Genomic DNA, 24059 nt, shown 5'->3' on the forward strand with positions numbered 1-24059 from the left:
ATCTTGCAAAGCAGCAATTCCTTCAGATCTGTGGGGAATGTCCCGAGGGATTTATCCCAGCTCCACATCCCTGCAGGTCCCAGGTGTGAGCTGGCTCCAGGAGAGGAGCTGGTGGCACATCACCACTTTTATGTTGTCCCAGTGACTGATAAACCTTTCCATGGAATTTTCCACGTTCCTTGGAGCAGGGGGTTCCTTGGAGCTGAGAGCACCTCCCTCCCAGCACTGCTCCTTGAGCTCTCAGCTTTTTTATCACATTTTTTCACCCCAGGTCCCCAAGTCCTCACTTTGTGTGTCAGTGACTGTCAACATCGTGGCACTGCTGCTGGTCCCACGAACCCAGCCCGGCTCTCCAGCTGTGCCAGATGTGACTGTCACACCTTAAAACCACTCAAAACCGGGTTGGATTTGGGAGGAGCTGAACCCAAACATAAACTGCATTCGGCAGGAATGATTTATTTGCTGTAACAACGTGGCTCGTGTGTTTGGGGGGTTCCCGCAGGCAGCGAGCAATGTTTATCTGCCCCTCAGCGAAGGGAATGGATCTCAGTGCCGCTGTTCTGGGTTTGCCCGTCCTCAGCAGCATCCCGAGATGCGAACATTCCCCCCGAGGGAGGTGCCGAGGGCTGGGCCGGCGCCGGGAGTTTTGAAACGCAGCGGCCAAGCAGGGATCGCCCCCTGCTCGTCCCACGCCGCTGCCTGTGCCGGGGGATGCCTGGCGTTCCTGCGAGCATCCCGGGCCCGCCGGGAGCTGGATTGGCTGCGGGGGCCAAACCTTTCCTTTTTAGGCTGCGCGTGGGCTCCCGCTCGGGGCTGCTCCGCCGCCGGCCCCGCTGCAGCCCCGCCGCGGACCGGGATGCTGGGGATCCCCCAGCGATGGGGGCAGCCCGGAGCTGACCCGTCCCCAGCAGGACTGATGAGTCCTGGAGCTGCTGAGGCGGGTCTGGGGTTGCTGGGAGCAGCCCAGGGTTCAGGGATGTCTCGGGGGTCGGGAATGTCCCCCTGCCCGGGCTGGGATGGGATCCTGCCACCGATTCTATGCGACTCCCGGCACAGCCGTGCTCCTTCCACACGGGGCTCTGCAGCTGCTGCCTCCACCAAGCCCCCGTTCCCACCCCCACTCCGCTGGGTTTGGGGGATAATTCATTTTAAAGGGTTTTTTTACAACATGTCATATATGGCAGCCTTTCCCCTCGGTGACCTCATGGCTGGCGGGGACCCAGCCAGGCTGGGCTGGGGGGTGGCAGCAGGACCCCAAGGAGGGAGGGACACCAAGTGCAGGGCCAGGGGACAAACCCAGCCCCTGTGAGCCAAAGGGAACAACCTGGCAGGGCCACCCCTGGGGTACCCCGTGTCCCTGTCCTGCTCTGGGAGGTGACAGCCCAGATGGGACAGAGCCATCCCTGGGGGACACTGGAGCTGTGAATGGACTGGCAATACTGGGGGACACCATGTCCCTGTCCTGCTCTGGGAGGTGACATCCCAGATGGGACAGAGCCATCCCTGGAGGTGTGAACAGGCTGGCAGTGTTGGGGACACACCGTGTCCCTGTCCTGCTCTGGAGGGTGACAGCCCAGAGCCCATTCCCTCCCTCTGGAATCATGGGGGACACCAGGACCTTTGGGTCCCTTGGTTGTGGTGGCACCCTGCAGCTGCTTGTCACTGCTCCCATGCCGGGATGTCCCTGCCCTGGGCACAGCTGGGGATCAGCCTGGGCCCCCCGTGCCTCAGTTTCCCTCAAGCCCGCCCAGCTCCGGGGGGTGACTCCGGGGCATCTCTGCTGCCTCCTCCAGGTGCTCCAGGAGACTCCCTGGTGAGGGCCCGTTGTCCTTAAAAAGGCAGCGGGGAGTTTGGGAGCTGCTGGTTGGCCTCTGCCAGGGCCAGGGGCCTCTGCGGCTCCGCTCCCACTGCCAGGGCTCGGCCGCAGGGCTGGGAGTGGCCCCGGCCCCCCCCGGGCCGTGTCCGGGCAGGGGGGCTCGGGGACAGCACCCACCGTGTCCCTCGGGGGGCTCTGAGCTCATCCCACCTCCAAAATCCTCCCAAGAGGGATCAGAACTAGGCTCACCCTCAGTGCGGGGTCGGGATTCGGACCCACAACCCCTGGCCTGGCTCAGGCCGAGGATTTGGGGGCACAAGGGGCTTTGGGATAGCAAAAGCCCAAAAATGGGGGCGGAGAGAGAAAAAACCACTGGGAGAGGCATCCCAGAAGTGCCGGGAGCCAGGGATGCGGGGGGAGCCGCGGCCGGGAGGAGGCGAGGCACCAACCCTGCGCGGCGCCGGCATCCCAGCCCCGCCAGGTTCCCTCCCTGGCCCCGGGGTGTCCCCAGGACGGAGCCCCAGCACCCACCTCCACCCAGGTGGGGTTTCCACCCGCGCTCCCCAGGAACTGGAGTCACTTCCACCTCCTTTTTCCCAGCCCGTCGCTTATAAGGACTTGTGTCTCACTTGTTTATCGGAGCGGAGCATAAAAGGAACGGACTCACGACGGGGCCGTTGCCTCCCAAGCATCCCTACCATACATTTTCCTACAATAATTAACCGTGCTGGGTCCTACCACCAGCCCAAGGTCAATTTAATGAAATAAAACACCTTATATGGCCATATGGCCAACACACCATCACTGAGCCTATTTAGGGTCTTTGTTTAGAGAGGATCCGCCTCTGAGGTTCCTCGGGCTCGCTGGTATTTATACCCACGGCGCGTCGGGGCTCGGTCCCAGAGGAAAGGAGCTCTCGCCTCTGTGGTGAGTACTGCCCTGCCCAGCCCTGCTTCCCTTCTTCCTTGGAGGAGAGTGAGCAGGAAAAACATCGCCAGGGGGTTTTCAGGGTGCCCCAGCATTTATGGGGTGGCCGCAGCTCAGTCTGTGTGGCACGGAGGGGATGCCAACCTCGGCAGGACCCCACAGTTGGGGGCCTCGCTGGAGGTGATGAGAGCTGGGCTGAGGCCAAAGCAGGCTGTGCTCCTGCAGAAATCCCTGTGATTTGGGGTTTTTTATATTTTTATTTTTGCTCTTTGGGCTCCTGCAATGTTTTGCCTGTTTCCCTCTGGATTTTGGAGCTCATCCTCTGGCACAGGGGGCACCCCCTGGGAAGGGCAATTCTTTTTTCCCCGTTTTTGGGAGTGGATGCAAGGTCAGAGCAGCAAAAGGCTGCTGAGACAGAAGTGGATAAGAGGGCATCACCTGGCACCCCCCTGCCCGCTTTTGGGGGGCACCAGCTGGGCATGGCAGCACCAGAGCTCCCCGGGGAGCGCGGGCAGGAGGCTTTGGCACCGATTTTGGGCAGCGGCTGGAGAAGGATGGAGGAGCAGCACCAGCGTGGAGCAGCACCCACAGGAACCCAGCATCACCACACCGGGGTCAGCCCATCCCTGGGCACGGCCCACGGAGGATTTTGCGGGGCTGCCCCTCCCCGAGGACTCCAACGCTGCTGACCCCAAAGCTGGATGCGGTGGCGCGGGACAAACCCTGCCCCCACCCGCCCTTTGACACCGCTTTCCCCCCTCGCCAGCTTTTCCCCCAGGTCCCCCTGAGCACCAAACGCCACCAGCTCCACCATGTGCGAGGAGGAAACCACTGCCCTGGTGTGCGACAACGGCTCCGGCCTGTGCAAGGCCGGCTTTGCCGGCGACGATGCCCCTCGCGCCGTCTTCCCCTCCATCGTGGGGCGGCCCCGGCACCAGGTGGGTACCAGAGGGGCCGGGGGCAGCCCCTGCCCTGCTCCAATCACCAGAACGTGGCTAATGAGGCCTCTCTCGCCGGCGTTAGGGCGTCATGGTGGGCATGGGGCAGAAGGACAGCTACGTGGGCGATGAGGCGCAGAGCAAGAGGGGCATCCTCACGCTCAAGTACCCCATCGAGCACGGCATCATCACCAACTGGGATGACATGGAGAAGGTGAGACCCTCCCGGGGTGGGGAGTGGGTGTCAACCCTGCCTTCGGTTTGGGGTGAGACCCCAATTCTTTGCCCGCTTTAGATTTGGCACCACTCCTTCTACAACGAGCTGCGTGTGGCTCCCGAGGAGCACCCGACCCTGCTCACCGAAGCACCCCTCAACCCCAAGGCCAACCGGGAGAAGATGACCCAGGTACGGCACTGCGGGACCCCCAAACTGCAGGAAGGGCTGGGGGATTTGGGGGTTTGGTTGGGTGGCTGAGTGAGGGCTGGGGTGCAGGGTAAGGACAGAGATCCTGGTGGGAAGTTCCCGTGCCTGATGGCCCCGGAGGTCTCTTAGCAGCTCCTGCAGGATTTGCCCCACCACGTGTTCCCCGCTCTGCACACAGCCCCGCGTGGCTCTGCGGGATGTGGTGGCTCACGTTTCTGTGCCATCCCCTGACCCACATTTCCCCACGATCCACGTGTTTCCCAGAGCAGTCAGCAGTCCCTGTCCTCTGCCGAGCTCTGCCCCTCGTGTCTGTCCAACGCCATCATCCCCGTTTCTCCATGCCCTGTGTGTTTTCCCACATAGTGCCCTGATCCCAGGAAGGCACAGCCCCCAGGGGTTGGGTGGGGTGTGCCGGAGACCCCCGTGCCCACCCCTGACCCCCTGCCCTTTCCTCTCCCCTCCCAGATCATGTTTGAAACCTTCAACGTCCCCGCCATGTACGTCGCCATCCAAGCCGTGCTCTCCCTCTACGCCTCCGGCCGCACCACCGGTGAGTAGGGGACCGTGGGTGACAGGGACCAAGCCAGCCTGGAGCACCTCCTCACCTTCCCCCTGTCCCAGGCATCGTCCTGGACTCCGGGGACGGCGTCACCCACAACGTGCCCATCTACGAGGGCTACGCGCTGCCCCACGCCATCATGCGTCTCGACCTGGCCGGCCGCGACCTCACCGACTACCTCATGAAGATCCTCACCGAGAGGGGCTACAGCTTTGTCACCACCGGTACGGGGCCGGGGAGGCGGGCTGGGACACGGGGACCCTGCGGTGCCACCGCGGCGCCGCCGGCTTGAGCCTCTCCCGCCGTCGTGTCCCGCAGCCGAGCGGGAAATCGTGCGCGACATCAAGGAGAAGCTGTGCTACGTGGCCCTGGACTTCGAGAACGAGATGGCCACGGCTGCCTCCTCCTCCTCGCTGGAGAAGAGCTACGAGCTCCCCGACGGGCAGGTCATCACCATCGGCAACGAGCGCTTCCGTTGCCCCGAGACGCTGTTCCAGCCCTCCTTCATCGGTGAGCCCACCCCCAATGCCCCCAGACCCTGAGCCAGCCCTCCTTCATCAGTGAGCCCACTCCCGATTCTCTCCAGGAGTGGTTGCCCCATCCCCACCAACGGGCAAACACAAAATGACCCTTTGGAATGGGCCCTTTGCGAGCTCCCGTGGGTGCCCCATGGAGATGTTTGGGGCTCCCAAACGCCCTTTGCACCGTGAATGATGGGACAGACCCGTGGGTGTCCCTGTGGCTCTTTTGGGGAGCCCTGAGGAGGCACGGCCAGGGGACAGGGAGGTGACAACCCCGCCCCACCCCAGGCATGGAGTCCGCTGGGATCCACGAGACAACCTACAACTCCATCATGAAGTGCGACATCGACATCCGCAAGGACCTGTACGCCAACAACGTCCTGTCCGGGGGCACCACCATGTACCCCGGCATCGCCGACCGCATGCAGAAGGAGATCACCGCGCTGGCTCCCAGCACCATGAAGATCAAAGTAGGTGCTGGGTGACCAGAGCGTGGCCACCAGCACCCCAAATCCTCTCCCTGTGTGGGTTTGGGGACGATCCTACAGGCTGCTGTCTCCGCAGATCATCGCCCCGCCGGAGCGGAAGTACTCGGTGTGGATCGGCGGCTCCATCCTGGCGTCCCTCTCCACCTTCCAGCAGATGTGGATCAGCAAACCCGAGTACGACGAGGCCGGACCCTCCATCGTCCACCGAAAATGCTTCTAAGCCCCTTCCCCGCCCCGCGGGGGTCCCCTGTGCCCAGGCTGGGGGGTCCCGCTCCTCCTCGGACCCCGCTGCTCCTCCCCACCGCCCGCTGCGCAATAAAAAGCCTTTTCTCCAGGCTCTGCACCTTTCCTGGGAGATCTGGGGCTGGGAGGGGCTGGGGCCGCTCAGGGGGATGGGGGGAAGGGTGGGGCAGTCCTGACCTCACCTTGGTGCCCAGGTCCTGCTGATGGCCTTGACTCTGCCTTGATGCCCCCAACACCCGTGTTGGTGACCCCAATGCCGTGTTGGTGCCCCTGACCCTTTGCTGGTGTCCCCAACCCCGCATTGATGCCACCCTCAGGGGAAGCCTCCAACCCCATTTCAGTGCCCCTGACCCTGAGCTGGTGACCTCAATCCCACATCAGGGACCTCAACCACATGTCCATGTCCTTGACTCCAACCCCCTGTTGGAGACCCCAGTGGTTTTTTGGTGACTCCAACCCCCTGTTGATGTCCTTGGCCCCATGCTGGTGACCCCAGTGTGGTTTTGGAGACCCCAATGTTGTTTTGGTGACCCCAACCCCCTGTTGATGTCCTTGGTTCCACGCTGGAGACCCCAACCCCGTGCTGGTGACCCCAGAGTGGTTTTGGTGACCCCAGCCCCACTCTGATGCCCTCGAGCCCGTGTTCGTGCCCCCGACCCCCCTTTCTGTCCCCCGCCCTCTCTCCCCTGCCCCCTGCACTGCCCGGACGTGCTGTGGACAGCGTCTCATTTGCATAAATTACCATATCGCCCCCACACCCCCCCGTTCCGCCCCCCCCGCTGTTTCCGCCCCCCCCGCCTCCCCCCCGCCCACTTCCCGCGCGTTGACGTCACGGGGCGGTGGCGCGCGCTGCTGATTAGCATGTCATTAGCATATGACGCGGGAAGGCGGAAGCGGTGGCGGGATGGGGCGGTGCGGGGCCGCCCTGCGCCTGGCCCTGGAGGGGAACATCGGTACCGGGGGGACACGGGGACAGCGCCGGGGCCCGGGGGCGGGGGAGCGGGAGGATTTGGGCTGCGGTGGAAGGGGGGCGGCGCAGGCCGGAGCATCCCGGGTTGCGAGTTGATGTCTGTAATTATCTTAATTATCACTGCTGGAGGGGGCTCCCCGAAATCCCGAGCTGCTGGGAGGTGGGAGGGGGGACACAAAGGCTGCCCGTGGGTGAGGGGCACCCAGGCTCACCCCACATTCCCAGGAGCCGGGGTGGGGGGGCTCAAGCTCACCGCCAGTTCCTGGGAGCCAGAACAGGAGGACAGGAGGACATCCAGACTGACCCCACCTTCCCAGGAGCCAGGAACGGAGACCCTCGCACTGACCCCGTGTTTCCAGAAGCCACAGTGGGGAAACCCCAGGCTCACCCCAATATTCCCGAGATTTGGCGTGGGGGGACACCCAGACTCACCCCTGGGACCCAGAGCAGGGAGATGCTCAGGCTCATGCCAGGTTCCCAGGAGCCGGAATGGGGGGACACGCAGGCTCACCCCACATTCCTGGAATCGGGGATGGACACTCAGGCTCCCCCTGGGATCCCGGGATTTGCAGCAGGGGGACACTCAGGCTTACCCCGTGTCACTGGGGTTGGGGTGGGGTGGACACCCAGGCTCACCCCGCGTTTCTGGGATTTGGTGGGGGGACACCCCCCATTCCCAGAGTCCAGAGCTGGGGCACACCCAGGCTCACCCCACATCCCCAGGAGCTGGAACAGGGGGGACACCCAGGCTCACCCCACATCCCCAGGAGATGGAACAGGGGGGACACCCGGGCTCACCCCACATCCCCAGGAGCCGGGGTGGGGGCACACCCAGGCTCACCCTGCTCTCCCTCTGCTCGCGCAGCCGTGGGGAAATCGACCTTCCTGAGGCTGCTGGGTGCCACCTTCCCGCAATGGCACCTGGTGACAGAGCCCGTGGCACAGTGGCGCCGGGTGCCGGCCGGTGGCACTGCCCAGGTAACGGTGATCCCAGCCCTGCCCCGGCTCTGTCACCTCCACGGGACCCCCTCATCCCCCACCGTCCCTCCGCAGGCCAGCGTGGGCTCTGCCAACCTGCTGCAGATGATGTACCAGGAGCCCGCCCGCTGGTCCTACACCTTCCAGACCTTCTCCTGCATCAGCCGGCTGAAGGCCATGCTGGAGCCACCGGACGAGGGCCCCCCCGAGACCCCCCACCCCGTGAGGGTCTTTGAGCGCTCTGTGTTCAGTGACAGGTACCCAGCACCCCCAAGAGAGGGATGAAGGCATTGGATGGGATTGGGAGCATCCACAGCAGCTGGGTTGTGATGTTGGGTCTTGAGGGTGAGCAGAGCTTCTGTCCCCAGTGATGCCCAGAATGATGCTTAATTACAGGAATGGGATTTTGGGGTAATTTTGGGGCTGCCCCATCCTCACCTGTGTCCATTGGCAGTGTGAAGCCTTTTGGGTGATGCCAGGCCATCCACATGCCCCAGATTAGAGATTTTTTTGCCTTAATTTAACCACCTGCAGTTCCTCATCAGTGCAGAAAAGGCCAAAAAATGGCTATGAAGCCACCTGGGCATGGGGGTGACGGAGCTGCCCGGTCCCCTCTGTCCGTCCCTTCTCAGGTACGTCTTTGCCAAGAACCTCTTCGAGGCCGGGCACCTGCAGCCCCTGGAATGGGCCATTTACCAGGACTGGCACGACTTCCTACTGCGGCACCTGGGGCCCCGTGCCACCCTCCACGGCTTCCTCTACCTGCAGGCCAGGCCCCAGGTGGGTGCTGGGTGCAGGAGGCCTCCAGGTCCGCCTGCATCCCGGCAGGATTGCCAGAATGTTGGGGTCTCACCGTGAATCGCCACCCTGGGGGAGCCAGGCCTGCCTCTCTCCCCATGGGAATGCGGGTGGGAGCCTTGCCATGGATTCCAGGGTGGGTTCTGGGGAGAAGGGGCTGCAGCATCTCCTGGGTTTGTGCTTCCCATGTTCCTTCCCTGCCACTGACCCCCTGTTTTCCTGCCTCCTGTTACCCTCCCGTGTCTCCCGTTGTCCCCAGACGTGCCTGGAGCGGCTGCGGCGCAGGGCGAGGAGCGAGGAGGGCGGGATCCAGCTGGGGTACCTGCAGCAGCTGCACGCCCAGCACGAGCACTGGCTGGTGGACAGGACCACGGAGTGAGCCCCAACCCGTGCCCAGCTTTGGGGTGACCCCCTGGTTTGGGGGTGGTTTTTGGGGGGGTTTTGTGGGGGTTCAATCCCTCCCTCTCTCCCCCCTGCAGGATCCACTTTGCCGACGCACGGAGCGCGCCCGTCCTGGTGCTGGACGTGGACAAGGACTTCGAGCACGACGTGGCCGTGCAGAGCGTCCTCATGGCACAGGTGGGGTGGCACAGCCTGGTGGCTTCCCGGTGCCATCAGAGCCCCGCTGGCTCTGAGACTCCACCTCTGTTCAGTGTTCCTTGGGTAAAAGAACTTCCACACCGTGGGTCCGAGGTGGTTCAAACCTCAGCTGTCCCGGGGCCACCCTGGTGCCACCTTTGCACAGTTCTGGTGCCACCCCAGTCCATTCCTACCCTGTCCCAGTGCCAGGACCATCCCAGGGCCACACCAGGGCCATCCCAGGGCCATCCTGATGTCACCTCAGTGCATTCCCACACCATCCCAGTTCCATCCTGGTGTCATCCCAGTGCCACCCCTCCAGTGAGGCTGTCCTTGCAGGTGGAGGCCTTTGTGACATCCCTGAGCTCCGACACTTCGCCGTCACATCCTGACCCCCTTGGGGCCAGGGAAGGGGCAGCGTCCTCCTGAAGATCCCAAGGACAAGGGACACGTCCTGGTCCCCAGCTGCCCCCTCAGCCCGTTTGTTGTGGGCCAGGGGTGGGTTTGAGGTGGATCCTCAGAACCCTGTAAGGAGTTTTGGGCTTTTTTGGGGCAGTTTTGGGGCTCCCCGTGCTCAGGGGACCGGGTCCTTGCTGTGACCCCCTCCCCATCTTTAGGGGTCCCCAGCTGGGGATGCTCCCTTAGGTGGATTTCATGCACTGGCTGAATAATTCCGATGGAAAATCCCCGCGTTTAACTGACATGGAACCCCCATATGTTGTTATTTTGTATCTATTTTTTTCCCCCTTAAATTAAGATTAAATTAGTGTGGAGCTGCTCAGTGTCTTGAACCTGGCGTGTGGAGGGTCCGGGGGGGACACGGGGGGACATCATTCCCCCTGTTTTGGGGTGTTGTGATAGGGGGGTGACAGTGCCCTGGGGCTCTGCCAGGCGTGGCTCAGGCTGGGCTGGATTTGGGGGAAAACCAAGGGGATTTGGCACCTTAAAGGGGCTGGGGGGGTGTGTGAGACCCTACATAAACACAGGTGGGGCAGCTGCCCCACGGGGGTGGGATTGGGTTGGGATGTGGGGCACGGAGTGGGGGAATCTGCGCTGGGCTTGGGGGGCAGTGGAACAGGAGGTGGGCGGGGGGCACAGGAGCCCCCTGGGGTTTTCTGCGGAGACCCTACAATAACACAGAGCGAGACCTGCACAGACCCTGCTAACGACCCCACAAAAACAACACCACAGGAGTCACAGCTGTGACCCTGCAAACCCAACGGGGTGGTGCAACCACCCCCCCGACAATCCTATTAAAACAACCCCCCGCACCCCCGCACCCGGCGACCCTACAACAACAATCCCCGCACCCAACAACCCCCCCCGACACAACTCCCGCCCCCGCTTTCCCCGAACCCCGGGGCGCACCCCCGCGCCCCCTCCCCGTTACCCGCGGGGCTCCGGGTGCCCCCCGAGCGCGGGGGGAACCGGGGGGCGGCCGCGGGCGCTGGGCCGGAGCCCCCCGGCCGCCCGCGGGTCCCCCCGAGCGGGCGCTGCAGAACAAAGGAAGCAGCAGAGCAGCAGCGGCGGCGGCGGCGGCAGCGTGCGGCAGCTCCGCGGGTCCCCTCGGGGTACCGGCGACATCCAGAGCCGCCCGGTGGCCCCTGGCGGGTCCCCGCCGCCCCCCGCCGCCGGCAGCGCGCTCAGCCCCGGGCAGAGCCCCCGCAGCCCCCCGTTCCCAAGGGGGGGCCGGAGCCCTTTATTTTCCCCGGTAAACGCGCTTTTCTGTCTAAATTTGGGGAGTGGGGAGCGGGGGAGGTGGAAAGTTGCCGGTGCGCGGCTGAAGTTGTGAAGTTGTGCGAAGCCGCGCGGGTTTGAGGTGGGGGGGAAATAGAGAAAAGGAAAATTGGGGTTGGAAGGAATGAGGGGTGGGATTAAAAGCGGGGAGGTAGCACCCCGCTTTGGGGAGGGGGGGCGGGAGGGGTGGGGAGTCAGCGGGGCCGCTCCCCCGGGGTGGAATCGGTGTGGAAATTAAAAATCGGGGTGACTCGAGGCTCGGCTCGGCTCTGTCCCCGCAGAACTCCGCCGTGCTCCCGGGGCGGGGGACGCGGTGGCCCCGCGATGTCCCTGTGGCCGGGCAGAGCGCTCCGCCAGCCCCAGCCTGCTGCCCCCTCGGCGGGGGGGAGCCCCGAAATCTAACGCTGCCCCCGGGATGGAGATGGAGAGGCACGAGGGGCCCCGCAGGGAGGTGAGCGACCCCCAGCTCCCCCAAACCCATCCGTCCCCCCTCTCGTCCCCACACCTTCACCTTTTCGGGGTGATTTGTGGCCCCTTTGTAACATCACCGTGACTTGGAGGGGCTCGTCGGGGTGGGAAGGGAAAGCCCCTCCTTGGCTGGTGGATGGGTTTGGTTTTTTAAGGGTATTTCCGTGAGAAATGGGACTTTCTGCTGCCTTAAAGGCCACTTTGATGCCTTAACCCACACTTCCCCACCCAAAAAAAAAAAAAAAAAAATTCAGCTCGTCCCTGGGGCATCCCCAAAACAGCGCCTGGGGACGGGTGGAACAAAACCCGCCTTTAAACCAAATTCCTTGGAATTTCTTAGCGTGAAAGAGCAAAACGCTTCATGAAACCCACCCGGGTGCCGTCCGGGGGGTTTCCCCAAAAAAGAGGTGGTGGCAAGGAAGGGGAAGGCAGAGCCGTGCCCGGGGGGAGCATCTCGGAGCTAACAAGTTGCGGCATTTGCTTCACCCAAAAATCCCAACGCCTTCCCTCTGTACTTCTGGTTTGACCGGCCGGGGTGGTTGTAACCGGGATCTCGCATTCTGTGCCCACGCAAGAACCAGGGAAAAAGGGGAGGCTGCTCCGGCTGGGGGTTCTCCAACGTGGGAGGCAGAAACATCTGCTTGACGTCGATTTTTGCTGCTACCCCCAGGAAAAAGAAATGGCCCTGCTTTGCTGATTTCTGTGGCACCGGGGGGTGATGGGCTGCGCTGCCCCTCTGGGTTGTATCCAGCGGGTTTTTCCCTTGGAATGGCTCTGGGAGGGTGGGATGGGTGCTGGGGACGTTGGCACAGGTGGCTCGGGGAGGCAGGGGAAGGACTTTGCCCTTGGCAAAACGCCGGTGAAAACTGAAAACCGGCGGCGAGGGTTTGTCCCCGGTGCTTTTCCAGGCAGGATACGGGGGGAAAGATGATTTACCGGGATGCTGCTGGGGGCAGGCAGCGGTGGCACCCCCGGGGGCCGGGCCGGTGCCGCGGTTCCCACGTCCCGCCGCCTCTCCCGGCGTGGTTTGGCAGCCGCAGCCCCTTCCCAGCACCAGTTCCACCAGTTCCTCCGGCTCGGCCAGGCCCGGAGAGCCGGCTCTACCCTCGCAGCTCTGCCTGGAGCTCCTGCTGTCACCTTGGGGACTGGTTTCCCGCTGTGTCCCCCTCCGTGAGGGGCTGGGAGAGGAGGAAGAGGAGGATGAAGACATCAGAGGTCAAGGTTTAGCTCTGCTCCCATGGCCCGGCTCTGTCAGACCCTCTCCTGCCTTCGCAGGCTGCTCTGGGTGTCTTTCCCATTCATTTGCATAACTAATCATGGTCTTGGGAAGCCGCTCATTAGCGCGGAGCTCAGCCCCGCTCCGCACCGGGAGCCGGCGGTGTCCCCTCGGCTGAGGGAAGGATGCTCCGACCTCATCTTTGGGGAGCAAACCCTAAACAAATCCCACAAAAAACCTCATTCCCAGCAGGAACGGGCACAGCAGCCCCCCAAAACTGCTTTGTTGGGTGGCAGGGGTGGGACATGGCGCAGCTCAGGATGTCCCTGGCGTGTCCTTGGGGCATTCCCAGTGTTCAAAAACTCGTGTTCATCCTCGAAATTAGAACCCCTGACTGAATTTGGCAGCCAGGCTCGGGGCCGAGCACTGGCGATTAGGGATAATCTCATTTAAAGCATTACTAATAAAAGTTACTAAATTTGTCCATCTCTGAGGCTTTCCCTGGAGGGCTGAGGTGGGATTTTTTTTTTTTCCCCCAAAACGTGCCCAGCATCTCCAAAAAAAGCCCCGGGCTGATGGCTGGGATGAAGGACAGGCTGGGGTTTGGCTCGTTCTCACTCGGCACACGCCAGTGTCACCTGCAGGATGTCACCCGCAGGATGTCACCCGCCTGCTGGGGCCGTCCCCGGGAAATCCGGGGGGATTCTCACCACGTCCCTGCCTGGAAAATGGAAATATTTCCACTCTTGGCTGTGGTGTGAGCAGCTCAAAGGGCTCGGGAGCAAACCCGCTGGATGCTGGAGCAGAGGAGGAGGACGGGAGGGAAGAGGCGCTGTTGGAATTAAATCCCCACCGCGCTCTCGCCCGGCAGAGCCGAGACGGGCTGGGCAAAGACGCGCCGTGCCAGGCTGGAAATCTGGGGGAAAACCAGATTTCTCTGGCTGCTGGCACCAGTTGATCCCATTTGTTCCCGTGGGAGTCGCATCTCTCAGACCAAAGGTCGTGTCCCGGCGGGCTCTTGGCTCACGCGTGGCCTTTTCGGGGAGAGAAAGGAAATATTGCTGCGGGGAATGTTGCAAGGATGGGGATGTCAGGTCTGTGCTTGCACTTCCACCTGGACTCGGGTTTGTCCAACCCAGTGGGCATTTTGTGGGCTCCTCAGATGCTGTTGGAAAGCAGTTTTCCTGGGGAACCTTTGGGAATTTTGAGTTTGTAGCTGTTTTGTTGGTGATTTAGCTGAGAATTAGCTTGGAAAACTCTTCCAGGAGCATCACGTCCAAGCCTGGATGGAGAAGCTTTGGGGGGAATTCATTGTCCTTGCTCCCCTTTTTCATTCTCTCTCCCTCCTCCTCCCCCAAAATACTTCTGTGCATCACAGGGAGACCTGCCAGCTCCGACAGGGCTTGGAAAAGTTGGAGCTGAATTCCACCAGGACTTTTTCAGGGATCCAGCCCCACCTTAACCCTTTCGCCATCCAATTCCCACGGGAAAACGCCCTCATTCCCTCCATTGAGCAGGGCCTGGATTCTGGGGAAGAAGGGGCAGTCGGATGACATGCATGTTTTTGGAGGAGGATTTAAATGTTTCAAAAGTCTGATGTCCCCAAATTAGTTAAGGAACCCAGATTAGTGATGTCCCCAAATTGATGAGGTCCTCAAATGATCAGTGTTCCCAAATTAAACCAACTACATTAATGTAGCCAAATGAATGGACAAAAATTAACAAAGTTGCCGGGGGTTTAATGGCAGGAAAATATTGGAGGAGGGGGTGTAAGGAGCGTGTTGGGGGCTCCCCTGGCTGCTGTCGCAGTTTTTGGCTGCTCCCACTCCCCGTGTGGGCTGGTGCCTCAGTTTCCCGGGGGGACAATGGCACAATGACCTGAGTTTGGGGTCCTGTGTCCCCGTTTCGGGGTGTCTGTGTCCCCCTTGTGTGCCCTCCGTGCCCCACCTGCACCCACCTCGTGTCCCTCGCTGTGTCCCTGCTGCATGCCCCTCTTCTCTCCCCCAGTGTCCCCTCCCCTGTGTCCCCCATGTCCCCCCCCCGTGTCCTCCTGTGCCCCTTCTCGTGTCTCCTGTGTTTCTCCCCGGATCCCACCAGTGTCCCCCCCGTGTCCCCCCGTGTCCCCCCCATGTCCCCGGGGATCCTGTGGCCGCTCCCGGTGCCCCCGCGGGCCCATGCCTCAGTTTCCCGGGGGCAGTGCCCGCAGTGCCCGCAGTGCCCGCGCTCTGGGGGTCCCCTCACGGCGGTTCGGGCGGGCGCGGGTCGCGGCGCCCCCTTGCCCGCGTCCCCCCCCGTGTCCCCCTCATGTCCCCGCTCCTGCGCAGCGCAGGGAGCGGGCGGGCGGTGCCACTGCGTGGGGAAGGGGGGGGGCTGCGCGTGGGGGGGGAAAGGAGGAGGAGGAGGAGGAAGAAGGAGGAGGAGGAGGAGGAAGGAGGAGGAGGAGGAAGGAGGGAAGAAGAGGAGGAGGAGGAGGAGGGGGGGGAGCAGGGATGCGGCGCTCATTCCCCCCCTCGGCTGCAGCGGGGCGGCGGTGAGGGAGCGCGGAGGAGAGGGAGACAAGATGGCTTCCTCCTGAGGGCCGGCGCCGTGCGGGGCGGCGGGGGCTGCGGGGGCAGCGCGGGGGCAGCGGCGAGGTAAGCGCACCCCTTCCCCCCAGAAGCACTCCCTCTGAAAACCCCCAAACCCCCCAAAAATCCAATCCCGCCCCGGCCTTGCGGGGCGGTGCGGGGGAGGTTAAAGCCCCCCCCCCCCCGCGGTGTTGGCGGCCCCGCGGGGCCGCGAGGACAAAGCGGCGGGGCCTGGGGAGGGACACACGGCCCGCGCCCCCGCGCCCGTTTTGTGGCTGTTTTTCCTTCTTTTATCCCTTTCCTTTCCCTCCAGCATCGCTTCTTGGGGGGTGGGGAGGGAAGGGGGGGGTAGTGGATAGGGGTGGGAGGGCGGTAAGTCGTAAGGTGCATCCCCCTCCCCCCCATCGTTATTCCCCCGTGTGCTTCTCGTCTTTATTAGTCATTATTTCTATTAACTGATGCCGGCCGGCCCCAAAATGTGCTGAGCTCAGAGGTGCGGCGGGGTGATGCGAACAAGGGCGATGAGGCTCCCCGCCGTGACGTCACCGTGACGTCACCCGGCGGTGGCAGCTGTCATCCATGGCCGTGACGGGGCCCGGGCCCGGGCGGGCGCCCCCCGCTCTTCGTCACCGCACCGCGGAGGTGGCCACAAAAAGCAGCTGGTCCTCCTCAGGGGCGTCTCACTCGCCCGCCCAGGCGGCGATTTTGGTCATCCCGGTGCCAAGAGCCGCGCGGTTTGGCAGTTTTGGCATCCGAGCGGCTGCGGATGCTGGTGGCTCCAAGGGACATCGCCGAGGTCAGGGGGAGAGCGTTGCCAAAAACGTGCGGCCGCCCCGAAGTTTGGAGCCGGCGGTGAGCGGCTTTTGGCACCACGTGTTTGCGCAGGGATGGGGATGCTTCGGATCTCGCAGCCGGGGATGCGCGCCCGCCAACGCCGGAGCTGCCTCCGGAGCGGCGGATGCTGTGCAAAAAAAGAGAAAATCAGAAATCATAGCTAGAGCCGGTGGCAGGTGCCGGGGCGGTGGGGATGCAGTGAGCGGCCCCGAGGTTGCATCATGCTGGGAAGGGCTGGGCAGCAGAGGAGCAGAGTCCTCGCAGGTTGTTACGGTGGCCTCATAAACAAGCCCCACTCTTGCCCTTTGGCACCTCGTTAGCTGTGATGAGGTTTGTTTTAAGGATTGCCCGACATGGACTCTTTCTCACAGGTAATTAAGGGGGAAGGTGGCTCCAGATCTGGGGAAGGCAAAATGTGTGTGCATTTCGGCCTTTCCTTTGAGGGGCTTTGCTGGCCCAACTGGGAATGGGGATGGCAAAGTGGTGGCACGATAGCTCTGGGACACATGGTTGTGCTTCGGGTCTGTGTCCCAAAAGGCCGTGTCTGGGATGTCCCTGGTGCTGGCATACTGGGAGTGAGTTGTCCCCATGGCACTGGGGTCCCCAGTCCCCTGACTGCATGTGCTGAAGTCCTCAGTCCCTGTCCCCGTGGCGCCAGGGTCATTGGTCGTGGTTCTGCATGTGCTGAAGTCACCCATCCTCGTCCCCATGGTGCCAGGGTCCTTGGTCCTGGTCCTGCATGTGCTGAAGTCCTCAGTCCCTGTCCCCATGGTGCCAGGGTCGTTGGTCATGGTTCTGCATGTGCTGAAGTCACCTGTCCTCGTCCCCATAGCATCAAGGTCCCCAATCCCCTTCCTGCATGTGCTGCAGTCCCCAGATCTTGTTCTCGTGGGGTCCCCTGGTGCCTTGTCTGCATGTGCTGGGGTGCCTGGTCCCTGTTTCCATGCTGTTGGGATATTCAGACTCCTTCCTGCATGTCCCAGTGTTCCCAGTCTCCATTCCCACATTACTGGGGTCTGTGGTCCTTTGCCTGTGTGTTCTGGGATCCCTGGTGCCCGTGTGTCTGACATTGGCATGCTCAGTGCCCTGCCTGTGTGTGCCGGGGTGCCCTGTCTTTGTGTCCCCATAGCATTGGGGTTCCCTGTGGGAGTTTCCCAGTCCCTGCTGTATCAGGATCCTTGGTCCCCTGCCTGTGTGTGCCAGTGTCCCCATCCCTATGGCAGCGGTGTCCCTTGTCCCTTACCTGTGCACGCTTGGCTCCCTGCTCCCTGTTTCTGCAGCACTGGCATTCCTAATCCCTTCCCTGCCTGTGCTGGGCTCCCTTGTCCCCATTCCCGTTCCCCTGCGGTCCCCAGTCCCTTCCCTGCCTGTGCAGGGTCCCTTGTCCCCATTCCCGTTCCCCTGGGGTCCCCAGTCCCTTCCCTGCCTGTGCAGGGTCCCTTGTCGCCATTCCCATGCCAGTGGGGTCCCCAATCCCTTCCCTGCCTGTGCAGGGTCCCTTGTCCCCATTCCCGTTCCCCTGGGGTCCCAGTGCTCGTCCTGCCTGTGCTGGGCTCCCCTGTTCTGTGACATTGGGCTCCACGGTCCCAGCACGTGGCACAGTCCTTGTCCCTGTGCCACTGGGGGCCCCGTTCCCTGCCCCACCTGTGTCCCTCACTCCACGTGTGCTCAGGGGGTCCTCTCAAGGGGATGTCACGAAGGGGCCAGTGCCAGAACCCACTGTCCCCTCGCTGTCCCCTCTCTGTCCCCTTGCTGTCCCCACTGTGATGGGGATGCGGGCTGGGATGAGGGAGATGCCCCCAGATCCCTCCTGGGGACACCCCCCTGCTCCCTCCTCTGCCAGCGCTTTAATCTCGGTGCTTTGAGCTCTGTGTAAAAGGGTGCCAGACCATTTCTGAGGATGAAAGAGCTTTTTTTATTTATCCCCTTGCTCCCCGGGCCGGCATCCAAGGGGAGATGAAATGAAACGGGAAGAGGCTGGAGGTGAAACAGCTGCGATCGGCTCCGTCCTCGCTTCACATCTGCCCGCCACACCACTGCCAGCCCCGCAAACTCAGCTCAGCCCCAATTTTCTCCTCTGTCCCAGGGCCAAAATCCCCTTTTCCTGGGCAGCAGAGTGGCCTGGATTTGCAGGCAGGGCTGTCGGAGGGAGCTGTGTCGCGGGGACAATGCAGCATGTTTGTTTGCTACAGCTAGAATGGCAGTTCTTAGGAGGAAAAAAGAGAGCGAGAGTGAAGTGCTTCTGCACATCCAGTCGCCGCATCTTTTGATTAAATGAGATTTTGCTGTCGAAGGGGGGAGCTGGGGACTACGAGCTCCTGAGCCTGCAGTTCCCATCGCAGCCAAATGAGGGGAAAAAAATATTCCAAACCGCCCCGAGCCCTGAAAATGCTGTTAAAAAACAAAAATGGATTGGAGCAAGTTGTAAATGCTGCAGTTGTCAGTGCGGAGGCTGCGTATGCCGTGGGGTGGCCGGAGGGTTTGTCACCGCAGGACTGGTGGCACAGCTCTGCTCACTGTGCTGCTCAGTCTGGCTGGAAAGGAGGGAGAAGCACCTCGGGAAGCGCAGCGTGCCGTGCTGGGATGGAGCAGGGAATGGGGAGCAGGAGGAGGAGCGGCAGAGTGAGGGGCTCCAAAGACCCTGAGCCTCTGAGGAACCTGGCGGTGTTGCAATTAGAACCTCTGCACTTAAGGCCGTTGCACTGAAGCCACTGCGGTTAAAGCTCAGGCACCTAAATCTGCACCAATTAACGCCGTTGCAATTAAATCCCTGGCACTTAATTAACCCCATGGCTGCACCAGCCTTGGTGGCAATGCCGGCTTCTCCCAGCTGTGCCAGCCGTCTCCGTGAGCCTCCCTGGTTGGGATGGTTGGTGTTGGAGCACACTGGGAGTCAACTGCTGGCCCACTGGGGAACACTGGGACCAGCCTGTCTGCCAGCTGGAGTGTACTGGGAGTACACTGGGAGCATCCTGCCTGTCTCTGGCTTACACTGCGAGCATGGTGCCTGTCCTCTGGCTCACACTGGGAGCACACTGGGAGCACGCCACCTGCCCTCTGGATCGCCCTCCCTGCCTCCCCTCTGGATCACGCTGCCGGCCGGAGCACGCTGCCTGCCCGCACATGGCTTTTTTTAGGTTTACAAACATGACAGCCCCGTGCACGCGCCGCTTCCCCCCCTCCTTCCCCGTGAGTCATCAACCCCGTCACCGGGGCCGGGGAAGCCGGAGGCGGCGTCGGCGCTTTCCCTCGTGGTGCTGCTGACCCCAGCGAGGGGGGAAGGAAAAGGCAAAACCAGACCTCGTTTTTCTGTTCTTTCACCATTCCCGTTTCCACTTTTGGCGAGCGGGATGGGGAGGACGCGGGTGGCGACCGTGGCTGCCATCCCGGCTCGTGGGTGGTCTGTGGTGGGGCGTTTTTGGAGAAGACCACGGCGCTGGTTGGAGGGTGGGAAGAGTTGAAACGTCACTGGCTTCCCCGGCTTGCTCACCCTTTGTTGGTTGTGTTTCTGTAGTGTTGGATTTAGGTGTGGTTTTGGGGATGGGTGAGACAAAGCTGGTGAGACCCCAAAATGTTGGCAGAGGTGCTGGCAAAAGCCTCCTGGGGGCCCGGCGATGCCGGTGAGTGTGGAGATGCCAAACCCCCGCGCTGAGCTCATCGCTGAGCTCATCGGCTGGGGTGGCCCTGGTGACTCAGCACTGCTGGTGCTGACTCAGCGGCCCAGGCCCCCGGGGAGGCAGTGGGATAGCGGGAGAGCTTGAAATTTTTGGGTGGAAAAAGAGACTTCTTTGTACAGCGTGCTGCAGTTTGCTGATGCCGAGCCAGTATCCATGCTGTCAACACATTTTCCTCCCCATGCACCTTGCTCCAGCTGGGAAAGGGATTTTATCCAAAGGGGTCATATCTCCTGCTTGCCACGAGATGCTTTTCCCCGTGGAAAATGGGTCGTGGCGGTGAATTGAGCTCCAGGTTTGGCAGGGATGGTGTTTTCCCTGCTCCCAGCTGGGGCAGGGCCCGGCTCCCACTCATCTCCCGGCTCCTGCCCGCCGGCCGTCGCGCTGCTGACTTGCCCGTGCTTGCCGGGTGGGAGGGCGGTGGCACACAGGGTTCTTCTCCTCCTCCTCCTCCTCCTCTGCTGAAGGTCGGGCTGTGCGGCAGCATGAGGAGCCCCACATCCCAGGGATGGGGGACACCCAGCATCCCCCAGGTATGACGGGATGGGGATGACCTGGAGGGGAGATGAGCACCCATGGGTGCTGGCTGGCACATCCCTGACTTGCAGCTGGGGACCAGGAGGGTGCAGGGACTCCTCCTGTGTACAAAGCGGGGAAAAAAGCCTTGAAAACTGGGATGCAGTTTGGTCAGTGCATGGCTGTGGAAAACCTTTCCTCCTTGCTCCTCAAAATCTGGCTTTCCTCCCCAGTTTGCAGTGCAAAGCAATCAGCAGGGTGGAAATGCCACTGTGGAGGCTGGAGTGGCTGAGAGGCGATGGAGCCTGCTCCTGTGGGGAATGCTGGCAGCAGGGCTGTGAAATTGGGCTGGAGTGGGATGGGAAATGCAGCTGGGCTGGGTGAGAGGTGGGGAGAGGCCCCAGGCCTCTCCCACACAGCCATGTGCTTCCACTTCCTTCCCATATGGGTCCTCTTCCTTCCCTGCCCCTGTCGCTTTCCCCCTTGTCCCTTTCCTGTTCTTCCCCTTGTTTCCCTTCCTTTCCTTTCCTTTCCTGTCCCTGCTTCCCCTCCTTGCCCATCCCCTTCCTCCCATTCCTTCTTCCCCTTCCTTCCCCTTTTCACCTTTCTCCTCATTTCTTATCATTCCCTTCTTCCCTATCCTCTTTTTCCCTATCCCCTTCTTTCTGTTCTCCTTCACCTTGCCTTTCTCCTTCTTTCCCTTCTTCTCCTTCCCCTCATCTCCTTCCTCTTTGCCTTAATCTCCTTCCCATTATTCTCCTTCCACTTCCCTCTTCTTCTTCCTCTTTCCCTTCTTCTGCCTCCTCCCCTTCCTCTTTCCCTTCTTCCCCTTCCTATTACCTTCTTCCCCTCCTTCCTCTTCCCCTTCTTCCCTTCCTCTTCCCTTTCATCCCTTCCTCTTCCCCTTCTTCTCCATCCCTCCTTTCCCTTCCCCAGGGAGGGAGCAGGCCCAGTGATTCAGCCTTGCCAAGCCGGCCCTGGTGCCAATCTGGGAGCTGGCACAAGGGGAGCCAGCTGTGTTTAAGGAAAAAAACGCTTCAAGAAACAAAAATAGTCCCATGGGGTTTTTTGTTGGGTTGGGTTTTTTTTTTCCTCATTTTCCCTTTCAAGAGCTCGGCTCCCTCCCTTGTCCGCCCGGAGCCGGCAGCCTGACGAGGCCCCGTGCTGTGCCAAGCCTTTCCCCTGCCTGCGCCAACTGGCGGCTCCCGGCTCGGCTCCGCGCCGCGCTGGGCGGCGCAGCGTGGTGGGAGCACACGCCGTGGCTTGGCCGCAGCATCCAGCATCCCAAAACTGCTCCAGTGGGAGCATCCCTGGGAGCAGCTGCTGGGGCAGCTGCCTGTCCACAGGGCAGAGCATCCCCGAGTGTCCTTGCCCTGAGTGTCCCTGCCCTGAGTGTCCCTGCTCCAGTGTCCCTGCCCCGAGTGTCCCTGGTGTCCCTGCCTCAAATGTTTCTGCCCCGAGTGCCCTTGCCCCAAGTGTCCCTGCCCCGAGTGTCCCTGCTCCAAAGTGTCCCTGCCCCGAGTGTCCCGGCTCCAAGCATCTTCACTCCAAGCATCTCCCCTCCGAACATTCCAACCCCAAGCCTTCACCAAGCATTCCTGCTTCAAACCCCCCCTTGCTGAGCATTCCTGATCCCAAGAATCCTCACCTTGAACACCCCAACCCTAAGCATTCCCACTCCTGAGTATTCCCACCCTGAGCATCCATTCCCCAACCATCCTGAACCCCAAACATCCCCACTCAAGCATCCCTTCCAAAAGGGAAAACACTTCTGGAGGAAACGAGGCGGTTGGAGGTGGGAACAAATTTTTTTTCCACCTTGAAAAAAATCCTCCATCTCCCTTGGAAACCCCCAGTACTTGTGGGATGCCGGTGCAGGAGCTGGGAGTGGGACTGTATTACACTTGACCGGCTCATCGTACCCCAAAGGAGGAGGAAAAGGGGATGGAATGGTTGTTCAGCACTGTCCAGAGAGAGGTCGTGGCCATGGGGGTCCCTGTAAGTGCTCATGGGACTGGAGTGAAGCAGAGCCGGGCTTCCCTCAGCGTAAATCAGCTCAGCTCCCTCAGCATCGCTGTTATTCCGGCTTTTCTCCGGGCTAAATGAGGACAGGAGTGAGCGGCTCAGCCCCAGCACTGGGGTCAGCCGGGGCCATGGAAACAGCTTGGAAAACAAGGCAGGAGAGGCAGCCGTGGCCGCCCGCGGCAGCGGGAGGCAGCGGGACCGCGAGCCGGCGCTGTGGGTACCCCAGCCAGGGGCAGCCGGGGGGGACTGGGGGCTCTCACAGCTCTGACTCGGCACTTGGCCTTCCCAGATTTCCTGAATTTCCCTATTCAAGGGCGTCGAATTGGATTTAGGTCATCTGCTCCTCTCCAGCCTGCCTCCCGCTGGCAGCTGGGGACTGGCGCTGGATTGGGACCGGGAAGGGGTTTCCCATCTCTTGGGGGGGTCCGGTGGTGCAGAACAGGAGCATCAGTGCTGGCAGGAACGTGTGTGTGATTCCAGCAGCATTCCTGGCCCTGGCACAGCCCTTGGGGTGGCACCAGCTGAGCGAGTTGTTATTGTAGGGTCTCCAGCGCTCAGGGCTTCCCCTGGCGGTGCCCCCAAGCCACCATCCCAACGGAGGATCCCCGGGGTTGTTGCCAGAGGAGGAAAACCACACTCCGAGTGCCGGGGCTGGCCAGGCTCCACTGGAGCGGGGCCGGCAGCCAAGCTCCCTCTTGGCTGGCCCGTGCCGCCGGCTGGCAGCGGCTCCCGCTGACCTTCGCGGCTCCCGGCCGTTCCCTCGCCGCAGCCCCGGCACACGGTGCCCCCACGGCCACCCCGGTGCCCCCACAGCCACCCCGGTGCCGCAGGGAAGGGCTGGCATTCCCACCGAGCTTCCTCCGCGTTCCTGGGGCCCCCAAATTCTCCACTGTTATTCAGTTTGTGTGGTTTTTGCAGTGGGATGGCATCAAGTGTCTGCTGTGTGTGTGTGCCGAGTTGCTTTGTTCTCTGCAGCTCCTGACTTGTTTGGCTCCTGATGAGGGGTTTAACAAACTCCCAAATTATTTATTTTGGGGAATCTTTGGAGTCCTGGTGTGGGGAACCAGGTGTTTTGGGAGGATGAGGGATTTAAAATCTATTTCCCTGATGGCTTTGGGTGGGTTTAGTTTGTTTTTTGTACCAGCAAAGGGTTAAAAGGAATAATTTGAAAAAGTGAAAAAATGGAAAAATAAAGGGGGAAAAGTGGTTTGGAACTCGGGTTGGAAGGAGGATGGATGGATGGATGGATGGATGGATGGATGGATGGATGGATGGATGGATGGATGGATGGATGGAGTGTCTGTCTGTCCCACCAGGGACCCAGCTTGTCCCTAGTTTTTGGGTCAGTTTGAGGCTGCTTTGGGGTTTGGATGTATAGGACTGTGGAATAGCCAGGTCCCTGGCCATATAGGGATGTATAGATCACTACAGGATATACAGAGTTGCTGGGTATATAGGACTCAGGAACTTAGGGTTGCTGGTTGTTTAAAGTTGGTGGATATATAGGATTGTGGAATATCTGTGCTGCTGGATATATCGAGTTCCTGGATTGCTGGATTTATAAGTTTGCTGATTTTATAGGGATGCTGGATAGATAAAGTTGCTGAATGTGCAGAGTTGCTGGATATATGGACTGGTGGCCATATAGGATTGTTGGTGTGTAGGGCCCATGCTTGGGTATACAGGACTTGGATATTTAGGATTGCTGCGTGTTTAGGGTTGCTGGATATGTAGGATTGTGGAATATTTAAGGTGCTGAATGTATAAACTGCCTCATATGC

The 24059-nt window shown here is 61.5% G+C and overlaps 3 protein-coding genes across 7 annotated transcripts in view; all 3 read left to right on the forward strand.

Annotated features, from left to right (window-relative positions):
- Nucleotides 1-2604: 2604 nt before the first annotated feature.
- On the forward strand, nt 2605-6007 carry ACTG2 (actin gamma 2, smooth muscle). Its single transcript, XM_063420766.1, has 9 exons — nt 2605-2743; nt 3510-3681; nt 3767-3895; nt 3977-4087; nt 4571-4655; nt 4727-4888; nt 4983-5174; nt 5474-5655; nt 5750-6007. The coding sequence occupies exons 2-9, from the start codon at nt 3556-3558 to the stop codon at nt 5891-5893; spliced, it is 1131 nt and encodes a 376-aa protein (XP_063276836.1). The 5' UTR covers nt 2605-2743; nt 3510-3555; the 3' UTR covers nt 5894-6007.
- Nucleotides 6008-6740: 733 nt separating this feature from the next.
- DGUOK (deoxyguanosine kinase) lies at nt 6741-10019 on the forward strand. Its single transcript, XM_063420708.1, has 7 exons — nt 6741-6869; nt 7752-7864; nt 7940-8121; nt 8497-8644; nt 8922-9037; nt 9142-9241; nt 9581-10019. Exons 1-7 carry the CDS (start codon nt 6791-6793, stop codon nt 9668-9670), a joined length of 828 nt encoding a protein of 275 aa, XP_063276778.1. The 5' UTR covers nt 6741-6790; the 3' UTR covers nt 9671-10019.
- Nucleotides 10020-11186: 1167 nt separating this feature from the next.
- The window catches only part of TET3 (tet methylcytosine dioxygenase 3), a 33482-nt gene continuing 20609 nt past the window's right edge, over nt 11187-24059 (forward strand). For 3 of the 5 annotated variants that reach the window (XR_010083308.1, XR_010083307.1, XM_063420807.1), the window contains exon 1: nt 11187-11429. Coding sequence is in view for 2 of the 5 variants with exons in the window: in XM_063420807.1 (XP_063276877.1) it covers nt 11394-11429 (36 nt within the window). In the remaining 3 variants the exon portion in view is untranslated. Of the gene's footprint in view, nt 11430-15150; nt 15296-20207; nt 20271-24059 lie in introns of those variants that run through there. The other 2 variants (XM_063420808.1, XM_063420811.1) reach the window with 2 other exon arrangements.

This window comes from Prinia subflava, chromosome 32 (assembly GCF_021018805.1).
Source record: "Prinia subflava isolate CZ2003 ecotype Zambia chromosome 32, Cam_Psub_1.2, whole genome shotgun sequence".
Lineage (NCBI taxonomy): Eukaryota > Metazoa > Chordata > Aves > Passeriformes > Cisticolidae > Prinia > Prinia subflava.

Bases quoted from the DNA above. Each gene is read 5' to 3' on its own strand.
- ACTG2 (XM_063420766.1), top strand. From the start codon at position 3,556: ATGTGCGAGGAGGAAACCACTGCCCTGGTGTGCGACAACGGCTCCGGC. The intron at 3,896-3,976 runs GTGAGACCCTCC...TGCCCGCTTTAG, and splicing joins ACTGGGATGACATGGAGAAG to ATTTGGCACCACTCCTTCTA. The intron at 5,656-5,749 runs GTAGGTGCTGGG...CTGTCTCCGCAG, and splicing joins CCAGCACCATGAAGATCAAA to ATCATCGCCCCGCCGGAGCG.
- DGUOK (XM_063420708.1), top strand. From the start codon at position 6,791: ATGACGCGGGAAGGCGGAAGCGGTGGCGGGATGGGGCGGTGCGGGGCC. The intron at 6,870-7,751 runs GTACCGGGGGGA...CTGCTCGCGCAG, and splicing joins GGCCCTGGAGGGGAACATCG to CCGTGGGGAAATCGACCTTC. The intron at 9,038-9,141 runs GTGAGCCCCAAC...TCCCCCCTGCAG, and splicing joins CTGGTGGACAGGACCACGGA to GATCCACTTTGCCGACGCAC.